This window comes from Myripristis murdjan, chromosome 14 (genome assembly GCF_902150065.1).
Source record: "Myripristis murdjan chromosome 14, fMyrMur1.1, whole genome shotgun sequence".
In the NCBI taxonomy this organism is placed as follows: Eukaryota; Metazoa; Chordata; class Actinopteri; order Holocentriformes; family Holocentridae; genus Myripristis; species Myripristis murdjan.
In genome coordinates, this window is record NC_043993.1 from 11,734,185 (window position 1) to 11,748,755 (window position 14,571).

Genomic DNA, 14,571 nt, shown 5'->3' on the forward strand with positions numbered 1-14,571 from the left:
ACACACACACACACACACACACACACACACCTGACCCTGCAGATATGCAGCTCAGCATTTCCTGTTCCTGGGCCTAATGTGTAGAGCATTTGTGTGTGTGTGTGTGTGTGTGTGTGTGTGTGTGTGTGTGTGTGTGTGTGTGTGTGTGTGTGTGTGTGTGTGTGTGTGTGTGTGTGTGTGTGTGCATGTGTGTGTAATGTATGGTTATCACATTAGGGCCAGCAGACTGTAAGTCAGGCAGTAAAAGCACCTAGACACCTCCTGTTATTCTTTCTCTCTGCCAACAAGTCTGTCTTTTCTTTTACCCACGTCTCTGATGTGCTGCCTGCCTGCCTGTCTGTCTGCAGGCCTGTCTGAATGCAACCCAGAAACAGACTAGAACACACTACATTAAAGATTAAAAAAGATCTGATGGTAGGTACACCTTGTTTTCTGGAAGACAGAGTTACCATCTCCTCACCATCATACTTTTTTTTACAAATTACAAAAACCTCTTTGCCATCGATGCTGCTTATCAGTCGCGTTCAGGAAGTAACAATAGCCCACATTTAACAGGAATACTGTCAAATTGTCAAATATAAATTTACTGATACACATATATTTACTGTTGTCCAGACATCTAATCCCCCTCTGCCATTTTACCAGAATAGGACCAGTCGTTCAACATTGGCAGGTGTAGTCGCCGATTCTGAGAGAAATTGGGGGAGTTTTGAAAGCGGCGGGTGGGCATGGCAGGGCTGAGTTGTGCTGAGCCACACCCGACGTGGAGCGAGACTCATGAAACTTCTATTGAAGTAGACCATCTATCCATGTAAAGCATGTTTTCAGTGAGTCTGTTTGTTACACTGTAATTGTTTATGTGAAGCCGCCATTTTGAGTCTTGATCTTGTAAATAAAACATCAGTGTGGAGCGCTGGTAGAGAGGGGAGATGAAACTAGTCAACACGCCCACAGGCGACCGCCGGGGCTTCACCGTTCGTTAGAGACACACCTTCAAATTGATACTCTTGTTGCTGTTTTCTTCCAATATAAAGCTCTCTCACTGCTAAGACCTTAAACATAACTTGCCTAAATCAAATCACATACTCAATATTCAGTCTGGAGTTTACCATGATAAATTGGGAGGACTAGCAATGCTCAGAAATGACATCTAACCTATTTGCATTGGAGTGACTGCAGTTTGCAAACAGTGGCGACACAGATCAGCTGCGTTATTTCCAACACTGTCCACTTTGACACTTTGGCCATTCCTTCGTCAAATGTTTTTTTGCATATAGAGGTTTGCTTTGGTCTCTGTTTTTCCACATCCCATTCAGCACAGGATCACCTCGTCACCTTGTCACACAGTTCAACAACAGTCGAGTCGAGCTGAGCGTTGTTATGGACAGTTGCTGGTAATGTCACCGCTACTTGAGCCATAAAATTGGCGTCACTGATTTGCCAGCATTTTAACACTGGCTGCCATTCACACGTGGCCCCTGTGCCAGGGAAGTAATGGAACCAGCCACATATAGGCCATGAAAGGTGCTGTTGTTACTTTTATGTCATTGCTGTAGGTGCCCAGTCTTAACAGTATCTAAATATCCTGCCAGCATTAGAAGGCAACATGCAGGAGGCAGCCAATTTAAATATCCCAGCAAAAAAAAAAAAAAAAAAAAAAAAAAAAAAAAACTGATATCAGAGGGATATTTAGGTTCAGATTTCACAAAACAACCCAGGCAGCAGCTACAGACAACTGCAAGTATTATCCACTTTCACTTTGGCAATAATTTGCACATTTATTCCACGTCAAAATATTTACTGAATAGAAATGGTGTGAATTCCACCCGTTGTTTAAATCCACAGCGGTATTTAATAACAGGCCTTTATAAAGTCCATTTTTGGCATGTATCATGCAAAAGTATGATACATTATGACACATTTGTGCATGCATCATATCAAATATAAGCAACAGCAACGAGAGCGATGGCCACCACATTCTCGTGTTCACGGTGTGAGTTGTTGTGTTGTCAGACGCAGCAGGAAGCTTTCCTTAACCTCTGTTAACAAGGAGCTAATTTGACAATGAGTGCTTTCTTATTTACACGTGCAGCTTGGGGGAGATTAATTAGGTAATGTGAGTTGCTGCATGTCTAAATATGAAATATGTAAACAGGCCATATTGATAGTGTATTGATCCCAGCAGTTAGCAGGCTGCAGACCTGATAGATGATGATGTTACCAGAGGATCATCTTCCCTTCCCGTTTATCTGCTGCTGCCTTACTGGAACTGCTCGAACTCCGAGGATCAGGTTTCTCTCTGTGTGTATGTGTGCATGTGGGTGTCTGTGAGGCTGTGTGTGTGTGTGTGTGTGTGTGTGTGTGTCTGTGTCTGTGTACAGTATGGGGACTGAACAGCTCACCAGTCTAATAATGAGAGGTTAACAGAGAGTCAGCCTGGCTATAATAATGTGTAAAAGATTGAATTTAGCACCACGGACAGGCACACTAAAACTGCTGACTGGCTCCATGACCTCCCCTCATATCTACACACACACACACACACACACACACACACCGATGGAGAGGCAATATGTTCCATCAGGCACTCATAAGAGAGCACACATGCAGCCAACCATGATGCGTGTGTGTATGTGTGTGTGTGTGTGTGTGTGTCACACAGTGCGGGTTAATACTGTGAAGCACAGAGCAATTTTCTCTCTGTCGCCAAGCGGCCTCACGCTGCGGAAATGACAACACATTAACTGTTAAACAAGACACCTTAGACCCCTGGGTGGGGGCAGAGAGAGAGAGGGAAAGAGAGAAAGAGAGACCGAGAGAGAGGTAAAAAAAAAAAAAAACAAGAGAGGGAGACAAGAGGGAGAATTGGAGAGGGTTAGTGGGTGTGGCAAAATGAGAAAGACAAATCCCCAGGTGGAGTCAAAGCGCGAAGAAGAGAATGAAAGAGAAAAAAGGTGAGAATGGAATGGGAAGAGGACGAGGATGAAGTGGAAGAAGAGGAAGAAGAGGTGGGAGGCGGAGGAGAAAAGGCTGAAACAGAGAAGCTGGCTGCCGCAGAAAGGAGAGAGAAACATAACAAACTGATTTAAAAGACTCACACTGAATGGATGCATTGAGCTGAGTAAAAGAAATTTAGCCAAAACATCCAGCTCAACAAAGTTAATTTAGCTCGTACAAAGTCTCACAGTCTTGTTTTTCTTTGTAGTAAACAAGTGAAAATCTGCCAGGGGGAGGAGATAATCCCACATCACACTGGCTGATTTTTTCACTTGCTTTAAGAAAAACACAATCTGAGACAAAATCAACTTAAGGTGGACATTTTTGCAGTGTTTCGATTTTCTATATTTCTCATACTGTATGTTTCATTCCCATTACTTCTTTCCCCTCCTACAATATACAAGAGTGAATATGAGGCTAAACGGACATTGAATGGGATTTTGCCCCCCTCAAAAAAAGGGGGGGGGACATGTTTAGCCATGTTGGTCATACCAATCGATTGACAATCCTTACAACTTATTCCTCATTGAAAAGGGGACTAATCAGGCTTTCTAACGGTATAAAAGACTACACCAATCGGTATTGTTAAATGGGAGAAATGATCAACTGAAAAAATATTGCGGGGGATTTTCTCAAAAAAAAAAAAAACTGGTCGCTTCCCACACAATTACCAGTGTCACTCATTCCAGAAATGCAGGATCCTTAAAAGTTGTATCTCATTGGAAAGAGGACGAATCACACTTGACAACGGTATAAGATACAACACAATTGGGTATAAATAAAGGGGAGAAATTAAAGACTGAAAAAGCGGTGCAGAACTTTTTTTGCCTAGTATATTAAGCACTATCATCAACATAATAAATAATACACTTAAAAACTTAAAATATGAACATTCGTGGTGATGTGCCTCCAGAAATACTTGATGCATTCAGTTTACAAAGTGACATAATTCGACACCAACATTTAAACTTCGTGCCTCTCAGCTGGATCATGTGATTTACTGCTGCACGTTGTACAAAATGACATTTTACTTATAAACTGGGCAGCAGAAGGAAATATTGATTGGAATATTTTATTGGGCGTTTTGTAGCCAATCACAGTTATTTAAAAATGCCTGCATGAATTGGGCCCTCTTTGATAATAGGCTCAGAGCGTCACTCGAAATAAGACATAAAATGATTGATAAATGATCGTTTCATTGTCCAGGACCAGAGCAGCTGTTTAGTGTGCGTGGTTTACTTGTGAACAGCATTACTGTCTGACACTGTACAGAGCACTTTAGATTTACTTCAGAATATATTTTAAATACCAGTGCCTTTAAGATGTCATTTAGACGCAGACGCATAAAAGCACTTGACTTGACAGCAGATAATCTGTCTTTAAAAGGACTGAAAAGCAATTTGTTTATCATGAGCTGATGGCAGGATGGAGATGTTTTTTTGGCTGGTGTGTGTGTGTGTGTGTGCGTGTGTGTGTGTGCGCGCACGCCCAAGTGCATCTACCAACATGTGTGTCTTCCAGTAAAGAGGACAAATGTTTACTGCATACACAAACTGAACCAGATTCTTTTTTCTTGTCCCCCTTCTCTCTCTCTCTCTCTCTCTCTCTCTCTCTATCCTTTTCTTTTTCTCTCCAGGAAGTTATTCTGAAGAGAGCAGCAGACCTGGTAGAAGCGCTGTATGGGATGCCCCACAATAACCAGGTTACACACACACACACACACACACACACACATATACAAATGCACACAGCCATGCATACACACACACACACATAAAAAGTGAAAATATTGCTTTGACTGTCAAATTTGTAGCGATCTTTATAAACTAGGGTTCTCTTTTTTTGTATGTGTGTGTGAACTTGTGTGTCCATGTGTGTGTGTGTGTGTGTATGTGTGTGTAGGAGATCATCCTGAAGCGGGCGGCGGACATTGCAGAGGCTCTCTACAGCGTCCCACGAGGTCACACCCAGCTCTCTGGCTCCACCCACACTGGCATGATGGGGGTCAACTCTTTCACCGGGCAGCTGTCCGTCAACGTGTCCGAACCATCGCAGGCCAATCAGGGTGAAGTGTCACGGTGTTTGTTTTCATAAATTTGTAGCTTAATGCTCTAAGTTTCCAAATTAGTCGTTAAACATTAATCGTAACAAAATGTTCCTTCGCACGCCTCTACCTTCCTTCCACTCTTTCTGTCGTATTTCTGTTATTAAACACTGATAATCCCACATTTTTTGACATTTGGCAGTGCTTTTTACCTGTAGGTTTGCTTATGTGATGAAGTGTGTGATGTATCAGGGACAATGTTGTCATTAAGAAAATAGATATAGATATACTAAAGATAGACTGACTGATTAATTGATTGATTGATGGATGGATTGATTGACTGATTGATGTACTTTACCGATTGCAGCACTTCTCTACTTGGCACTTGGCATTAAAGCAGAATGAGCCACTGTTCTGATTGGCTAGTTACACTAATAGTCGGTTCTGATTGGTTAATTTCACTGAAGTCCTGGAACAAAACGTTAACGGCAGATGCAAATCAGTGACTTTCCCGTTCAGCTACTTTTTCTTAGTCACCCCTTTGCATCTCAGCATAAAATGTGTGAAATAATAGGAACATGCCACTCTGTAGGATACCTCTCTGTTAAGTGATAACAAGTGACTGTTCATCATCCCAATTATAAAGGACTGATGTTCTAGTAATTAAAAGTTTTTTATGGGTTTTAATTATATGGCTTGCAGCCTTAATAATACATTTTAAAAATGAAATTTCATTAACTCAGTCTAATTGATGCTGCTAGATTTCAGACGAACAGCCACATATTCATCCGCCACACAGAGATTTGTGGCTGAACACAGACGTCACTCTGCTGACACGTTCACTTCCTGTATCTTGTGAAATTAGTCGCTCATAATTTGAGACTGTTTTGGAGCATTTTCCTACACAAAAGATAAAGAGCCATTCAAAAGACTGACTCTTATAGTACTGGTGTTCAAAAGAATCGGGTCATTCGAGAACATAAGATCACCACTCATCATAATGTATACTAGAGAGTTATCATGATGCAAGTGATGTACCAGAGAAACAGGGATGATTTTGGTGTCTTTATTAACATCACCAAACAGTGAAGTTGACCAACTGGCCAATCTCCCAGAGATTTAGTGTGTTTCTTTAAATACCTCATTTTTTGGAATGAAGTTCTTGACCTGCTGACACTGAGTCCTGGTCCCCCCAGGTTTCGTGCGCAGCAGCAGTAGCGCGTCTCCCCACGGCTACGTGTCCAGCTCCACGCCTCAGCAGACCAGCTACACCTCAGTCACCAGCACCATGAACGGCTACACCAACAACGCTGGCATGACCAACCTGGGAGGCTCGCCCACTTTCCTCAATGGGTCTGCAGCAAACTCGCCTTATGCTAGTGAGTATCTGCAATGGTGGAAAAAAAAGTCCTCAAACCCTTTACTTAAATAAAAGTAGCAAAATAATGGAAAAATACACCAGTGAAGTTAAAACTTCGGTATTCAAAATCTCACTTTTTTGGAAAAATGCTCTTTTCAGACTTACCTAGACTGAGACGTGATGTGCCATATGTATTTTCACCTTGGTACATCCAGTGGTTCAGTTTCTATGGGTGGCAATTTGTGTTAGCTTGGCATAAAGACTTGAAGTCTATGGGAGTCATTGGCCTAGCTCTGTCAAAGTGGAAAAATAAACTTTACAACTCTGAAGCTGTCCTATTTACCCTGTGCATCATGTTTATTTGAAATACATGTCTTGAAATTCAAAAAATAAAATAACAAGAGTCATTTTTCAGAGGAGTTAGATGGTTGAACTGTAACCACTGAACACATTTATCCTTCATGGCATGTCATATATTTAGTCCAACTACCACCAAGCATAGTGATGTTGACATTATGACATTAAGTTTGCAACACTGCGTAATAGCATGAACATTTGCAGTGTACACCCACATGTATATAAATATAACACACACACCTACACACACGAGGATGAATACAATTGTGCTTTCATACAAATACCTGTGCAGAGACACACAGTTGCGGACAGACAGTGAAAGTCTTAGATCTGAAGTGCGGAGATTCCCCCATGGGACTTTCTGTCTCCGTGTCTTCAAAAAACGCTCACAATAACTCCCAACTCTCCTCTATTTTGTCCTCCATCCCTCTCCTCCTCTCCGTCCCTCCCTCCCTCGCTGCCTTTCATCTGACAGCCACACCTCTTCTCTCTGATACTTAATTGCGTCCCTTTTCCATTTAGCAGAACAGAAAGAGAGAGAGAGAGAGAGAGAGAGAGAGAGAGAGAGAGAGAAGGATGGAGGGCGGGATGTTGCAAGATGAGAGATTTTGTTTGTTGTTTGTTACGATTTGCTTGACTGATGACAATGATGCCGACGCCGACGATGATGATGGTGGTGATGTGTGAGGAGGCTGAAGACGTGAACGTTTGACTCGCCAAGAGCCGACTTAAATGGGAACTTCAGATGTCGTCTCTCGTGCACGTTTTTGGGCCTCGCCGATGAAAGATTCTCAGACATATTTTGTCCTCGAGGCCAACTTCTAGTCAGGTTTTTGATTTGTGAAGAGTAGATCTTGATGTCATTATCAGTGGGCATGAATTTTCTCCAAGGCTCTGTTATATATCAAAAGCAAATTTTTTAATGTCTTTTACAGAAAGTCTACCGCCAGTTCCCATCATTACTGAATATATGAAGCTCATAACTCCATATCTAAATGATAATGTGATGAAATCAAGAAGTCAGAAAGCATCTTTATAAATGACGCCCATTATGTTTGATGCTGACATTAACTTACTGTACATGACCAATGGAGTAACCAACATAAACGTGTTTTTTTTTCTCTTTCTCCTCTTTAAACTCCCCTTACCCTTTCTTGTATTTCCCTCCACATTTCCCTTTCCTTGTCTCTCCTTCCCTCAAACCCCCATTCTTCTTTCCCATCGCTCATTTCCTCCTCTCTCATCCCTGTTCCGCTCCCTACCTACTTCATCCCAATACCTCACCTCTCTCTTTCTCTATCTCTCTCTCTCTCTCCCTCCATCCCTCCGCCTCCCAGTTGTCCCATCCAGTCCCACCATGGCCTCCTCCACCTCTCTCCCCTCCAACTGCTCCTCCTCCACCGGCGTCTTCTCCTTCTCTCCGGCCAACATGGTCTCCGCCGCCGTCAAGCAGAAGTCAGCCTTCGCTCCGGTGGTCAGGCCCTCCTCCTCCCCCCCGCCCTCCTGCACCAGTGCCAACGGCAACGGGCTCCAAGGTAATTAGTGGGAGGGAAATGCCTAGAGGGAGGACGTCTGATGCAGACGACACTGGGAGGGTTTCTTCTCCCTGGTGAATTTGGTGAAACTAAACTATCACTAATTTGGCGGCGCTGTCACCAAATTAGTGATATTTTCACCTGGTTCAAAGTTTGAGCATGTACTCTTTATATATTTTACATGAATGTTAGATGGGTGGTGTGATGGGACAACTGATGTTAACATGAGTGCCTGAAATCACAAGGAGGTGAAAGTTTAAAACAGCAACAGTCTCAAAAAAAAAAAAAAAGAAAGAAAAAGAAACGAGAGAAGTGAGCACAAATTCTTGAAAGCAGATTTCCATGTTGTGGATACAAAGATTGTGAAGATTACATTCCTCCACCCAAACACAGTTACATAACCGTAGCACAAACTGGACATGGCATTTCCATGTTTCCACCAAAAAGCTTGACCAACAGCTACGTTTGTGTGTGTAAACAACTTTGGTCAAGGTTGTGCAACTGAAACAATGTTGGGTGAAGCTTAAAGACACAATGAAATGAACTCCCCTGACTTCCTGGAAAACAGAATTATTCTTTAATGGTGACCTCGTGCTGCTCTAGTGGGCGTAAATAAATATCCAACCAATCAAAACAAGCAAAGACTGTTTACTTGATTGTGAGAATCTGGCAACGTCGACCTGATGTCAGATCCCATCTGATCAGCCCCGTTCCTCATTTGTTGCAGCAGACCCCTCACTGCAAACTAGGCATTATTTTGACAATGAAGTCTCTGTCAAATGAGCTTCACAAACCATCTTTTTTCCAAATACAGTCATTTTGGCATAACTGTCAATCACAAAAAAAATGATATTTACTCAGTATACAGACAATTTCCACTTTTGGAAAATCAGGTTTGTATTGTGCTTAGATTTTGCTTTAACAGGTTAAATAGTGAGTTTCTCACATTTTCCCATTGATATCAATTGTCTGCTCTGGTCTGCTTTGCAAATTTACACTTTGTATGTAAACTTCTGCACTATACAGGAAGTTGCCCAACAGACACCAGATCCATCATTTTGATTTATTTTACTCAAAAAACTCTAAAATAACACCAATGTGACCGAACCCAACCTGAACCCTAACATAATTACTACATTTTTGTCCGCACCCGGCCCGGGTGTCCACACTGTAACTCAAACCCCAGTCTACAGAAGCAAAGTCATGTTGTTGGCATTTTTCGCTCTCCTATACCGTGTCAAGAAACTTGAAAATGTGGAATTTTCAATCTATCCTTGCTTTACAGAAATGTAAACTACCAACATTTTTTCCTGGCATGTGGGCTGGCAACCTGTCATAACACCAAAGATATAAAATCAAGGGACCAAGAGTGCCACTTCATGGTGTCTTTACCACGTTTTTTTAAGGATAGGGTTAGGCACGATCATGGTGAAATAAGAAAAACCTTCTCTGAGGATGAAAGCTTAAGGCATAAAAATTCTTTGTGAGAAATGTAACTTGAGCCTGGATCCTCTGAACACCGATCCCGACCTCCACCCCTCCTGTCCCTTTGTGTTTCCTCCTTATAATCCATTTGCTGAGGGGAAGTGTATGTCTGTCACTTTATTTACATGGAGCATGCTGTATTTTAAGATACCGTGCTCATTTCAAGACATCGCAGGCTGGTTTTATATTTCTTCTCCTTCGGCCTTTGAATTAACAGTTTTCTCTTTGTCTCTCTCCCCACTCCCGTCTTTCCCGGCTCTAACTTGTAACCCCTCCTCCAACACCTGTCTCTGACCTCTGACCTTTCCTCTGGCCTGTGTCTGTCCCTCCTCTCCGTCTCTACCAGATCAAACATTTGTGGACTCTAGCAAGTACTCAACAGCCAGCTCCCTACAAGGCCTGGCCTTCACCTGAAGTATGTTCCTCAGCTGTCTCTTTCCTCCACTCCTTCACTGACTAAGCAAATAAATTGTTAATTTTATACATGATCCAATCAAAATACGCCTTTCAGCACAAATCAAAAAAAAATATATATATATATTAAGGAAAACACAAGAAAGCATATTTCCACTGCAGTCTTTAAAGGCCCCATATTATAGGAACTCAAACTCCATTGTATTGTCATATGGTCAAAGTATTCAAACTGGAAAGGTTTACCTCATTTTAATTAGAGGAAGTGGTTTTCGACCAATCAGGACCAATCTGCTTTGTATGTAGGTACTTTAACTTCAGATTCATTCTTCTTAACTGAGCTGCATTTATTTGCAAAAAAAAAAAAAAATAAATAAAAAATTCCTTATACTGAGCCAGAGTAGACCGGACAACTAAATCATGAAATCTGAATAATATGGGACCTTTGAGTTTCCATGCTTTGCTTCACTGTAAAAATATCCATCTTAATGAGAAATCATATTCACTCTTAAAATCTTACTTTTCACTGGTGGGATTATCTCATCCCACTGGCAGATTATTTTTCACTTGTTTCAAGAACAACATGATTTTTTAAGACTGAATATGAAACCAAATGACTAAAGATGAAGATGTTTTGCAGTGTTTCCATTTTGCATGTTTATCATACCATGTTTTATTCCCCTTTGTACCTTTAATTTTTCTGTAAGATCGCTCTCCTCTCACTTACTTCTTTTTCCACTCCCAGGCTCTTCTTTTCTATCCTCTTTGACTCCCTCCATCATCCTCTCCTCCATCCTCTTCCTTCTCTCCCTCCATTTCTCCATCCACCTATCAGACATCGCTCCCCTCTCGCTTCTCCTCACAACACACACCCAGCTGTTCGGTTGCCTGGTGAACCTCCTCCTTGTCTTCCTATTGGCTGAGAGAGACAGGAAGTCAGACATTTACAGAGACAAAAAGACATTTGGCACGCAGAATTTATTTCTCAACATCACTGGCTTTGTTTAGCTGTGTGTGCATGTGAACTTGTGTGTGTGTGTGTGTGTGTGTGTGTGTGGAGAGAGAGAGAGGGAGAGGGCATGTGTGGGGGTGTGGGAATTCAAAGCTCAGCCTCAAAGCACAGCTGAAATAAACACGCCCCACTTAGAGCTAATACACACTCTCACAGATATACACACACACACACTCATACGCTCACACACCCACACACACACTCTCTCTCCTCTGTCACACACACTTGGTGATCATACACTGGCAGCTTACTAGGGAGCGATCAACACTGACAGCTGTTCGGCTCTCTTGACAGTTTATACTGTCAGTATACCTGCCCTACCGTGTGTGTCTGTGTGTGTGTGTGTGTGTGTGTGTGTTTGAGTGAAAAAAGACAGATAAAAAGAAAACTGGAGGCTCAGCTGAAATACTGACAATACATTTTTTGCAGAGGTTTGTCAAGCTGGTACTAAAAATGAATTTTCTCTCATTTTCACTGCTTCCCATTAAAAATAAGACATTTATTTTACCCTCTGCCATGTGTGTATGTGTGTGTGTGTGTGTGTGTAAGTGCATGCACTGTACACATCAGTGAGAGTCATTTTGGGCTGGGCTGGGCTCCTCACATGTTGACACCCATCCCCAGGGTTTAAGTACAACACACACCATGATGCAATCTATCACACATGCACACACATACATGCACAAACATACTGCAAAATATGCCAACTGCTACAACACACAGTTTAGGGTGTGTGTGTGCGTGTGTGTGTGTGTGTGTGTGTGCATCACGAAAAGCCAGCTTAGATGAGATGATATGGCCCCGCTCGATTTTATTGATTTATTCCTCTATTGATGTTTTAAATGTCACTGCAGTCACACAGTGTAGTTTGTTGCGCAGATGGGAAAACATATTGATGTATTTATGAGGGAATTTTTATGATGATGAAAATATTTGGCAATGTGTTAAAAGTTTTCTCTCTTTCTTTTCCTCTCCCGCTGTTTCTCTCCCTCTCTCCCTCTCTCTCTCTCTCTCTCTCTCTCTATCCGACAGTAATCCCCGGAATGATCGTCCCACCCATGTAAAGGTGTGAGTGTGTGTCTGTATGTGTGTATATGGGTGAGTTTGTGTGTGTGTGTGTGTGTGGGTGTGTGAGTATGTGTGTGTGTGTGTGTTTGCGTATATGTGTGAGAAGAACAAAGCACACTCACGCCAGCTCTGGTGGAGGATTTCAGACTCCGGTTGGGGATCGAACCAGCGGTCCTGATCTGAAGGAATGAACCCAATCTCAGGCCCTTTCTACCACACAACTTTACTGCGAGGAAAAAAAAAAAAAAAAACACACAAAGAAGAAGACAAAAAAAAAAAGAAAAGACTATTGACTATTTGCAAGAGAACAACTTGTTTAAACTTTGTACGCCTTGATGCTTTTATAGGAGAAAGGCCACGCCTACATTACCAACATGATACACCGCTCTCCATGAATATAGAAGTGTATTTATTTTGGACAGAATCCACTTCCTCCCCCTGAGTGATTCGTTTATTCGTTTTGTTTTCTTTTTTTTCCTTTTTGTGCAAATTAATGTGTGATAATCATCCTCTAAGTGTAGCCTACATGAGGGATTTTCTTGTGATGAAGTTTGGTTGTTGATGAAGGAATATAATGTGAAGATAGACAGAGACAGCTACCTGAAGGATAGTACTGATGATGATGATGATGATGATGATGAAGAGACAGGGCTGTCGGATGCAAACAGAGTCCCATTCAGACGCCACAGACAAGCCAACACACACACTTTTACTTGTCATAGCCATGCCAAAACACACACACACACACACACACTGCCATCACTACTGTAGCACTAGCAGCCAAAACAGCACAGAGAACTCCCGGGCTTTTTTCCACTCCAGCGACACCGAACCTTTTTGGTACCAAAGAACTGGAACTTTGGATTTTCCATTCGCCGAGGCTCCGGTTCCACTTCCAGTTGATTTGCCACGTCTTCGCCACGGATCTGACACCCCACATGTCCGTTCTCCTTATCCCTGCTCGCCAAAACTTTACTCTGCACTCCATCAGAAAAGCACTTAGCGTTATAGAAGTGATTTGGATTGTCATATTTAAGATGAGATAACATTAAACGGAACAGGATGCTGGGATGTTGGCACGTTTTGCCTGACAGCAGCTGCACAGATATGCTGAGTAATATCCTTGGCTCACCTTTGGCATCCGGGTAAAAGCCACAATATTCCCAATTACAAGTCTCTAAGTCGTCCACGCTGGCTCAAATCTCAAATAGCTGTGAAAATAAGCAAGATCGACCAGGCCTAACGCTCAGCTAAACCGATTTGTTAGCATAATTCTAGTAACTACTACAAAAAGAGTAGCGTCATATCATGATTAAGGCGTCTACTGTTTTAAATCTGGTTTGCACTGCAAAAAGTCAAAATCTTACCAAGATTATTTGTCTTATTTCAAGTAAAAATGTCTTATTTCTAGTCAAAATATCTCATTACATTTAAAATAAGACATGATCACCTCAGAAATAACTTGTCTTTAACAAGCAAATTTTTACTTGTGACACAAGTGAACAAGTAAAAATTTGCTTGTTCCATTGGCAAAATTTGTTTCTTGTTTCAAGCTAATTTTCACTTGTTTCAAGTAAATTTTCACTTGAAACAAGTGAAAATTGTCTAAAGACAAGTAATTTCTGAGCTGATCATGTCTTATTTTAAGTGTAATGAGATATTTTGACTAGAAATAAGACATTTTTACTTGAAATAAGACAAATAATCTTGGTAAGAGTTTGACTTTTTGCAGTGTGTGTGTGTCGACTTCTTCCATTGTCACTACAAATGTTAGTCAAATGACAGACAACAGTGATAACAGGGTGCAGCGCCAGCTCCTGTTTGCTCCCGTTCGAGCTGGCTTCTGCCTCGTGTTGTGCAGTGGAGAAGGGCCCTTAGTCAAGCTGCATTAAATAGCCATTGAAAAGATCCCCGTGTTTACTGTAAGCTTGCTTCACTACTTCTGCACTGATACTCACCCACATTTATCTGATGCTAAGATCCCTCTTTCAAAGCCATCGCAAGGCACAAAGCATAAATGTATTTTTTTTTTCGTTTTGTACCGAAAAAAGAAACCCTAAACAAACTACAAAAAATACTTACATCGTACAACATTTCAGAGAGAATAAACTTTCAGTGGCTGCTGCAGTGCTAAAACAGGACAGATGCACGTCGAGGCACTTCCATGACAGATAGCAGGTTGGTTCCATTCATGCAGTGTGATCAGATCTGTTTTAAGGCCGTAAATAAGCTCATATCAGACAGAGGAGTGTGTGATTACTGGGTGCCAATAACCACTCCGTTGTTTTGGGGGATTTCAATC

General features: G+C 41.8%; 1 protein-coding gene across 3 annotated transcripts in view; it reads left to right on the forward strand.

Annotated features, from left to right (window-relative positions):
* The window catches only part of LOC115371127 (transcription factor COE1-A-like), a 112,359-nt gene extending 98,772 nt beyond the window's left edge, over positions 1-13,587 (forward strand). Inside the window, exons 12-17 of one of the 3 annotated variants that reach the window (XM_030068286.1) lie at positions 4,634-4,699; positions 4,900-5,062; positions 6,238-6,420; positions 8,096-8,293; positions 10,125-10,193; positions 12,234-13,587. In XM_030068286.1, the coding sequence (XP_029924146.1) occupies positions 4,634-4,699; positions 4,900-5,062; positions 6,238-6,420; positions 8,096-8,293; positions 10,125-10,192 (678 nt within the window). In that variant the 3' untranslated portion in view covers position 10,193; positions 12,234-13,587. Of the gene's footprint in view, positions 1-4,633; positions 4,700-4,899; positions 5,063-6,237; positions 6,421-8,095; positions 8,302-10,124; positions 10,194-12,233 lie in introns of those variants that run through there. The other 2 variants (XM_030068287.1, XM_030068288.1) reach the window with 2 other exon arrangements.
* The last annotated feature ends 984 nt before the right edge of the window (positions 13,588-14,571 follow it).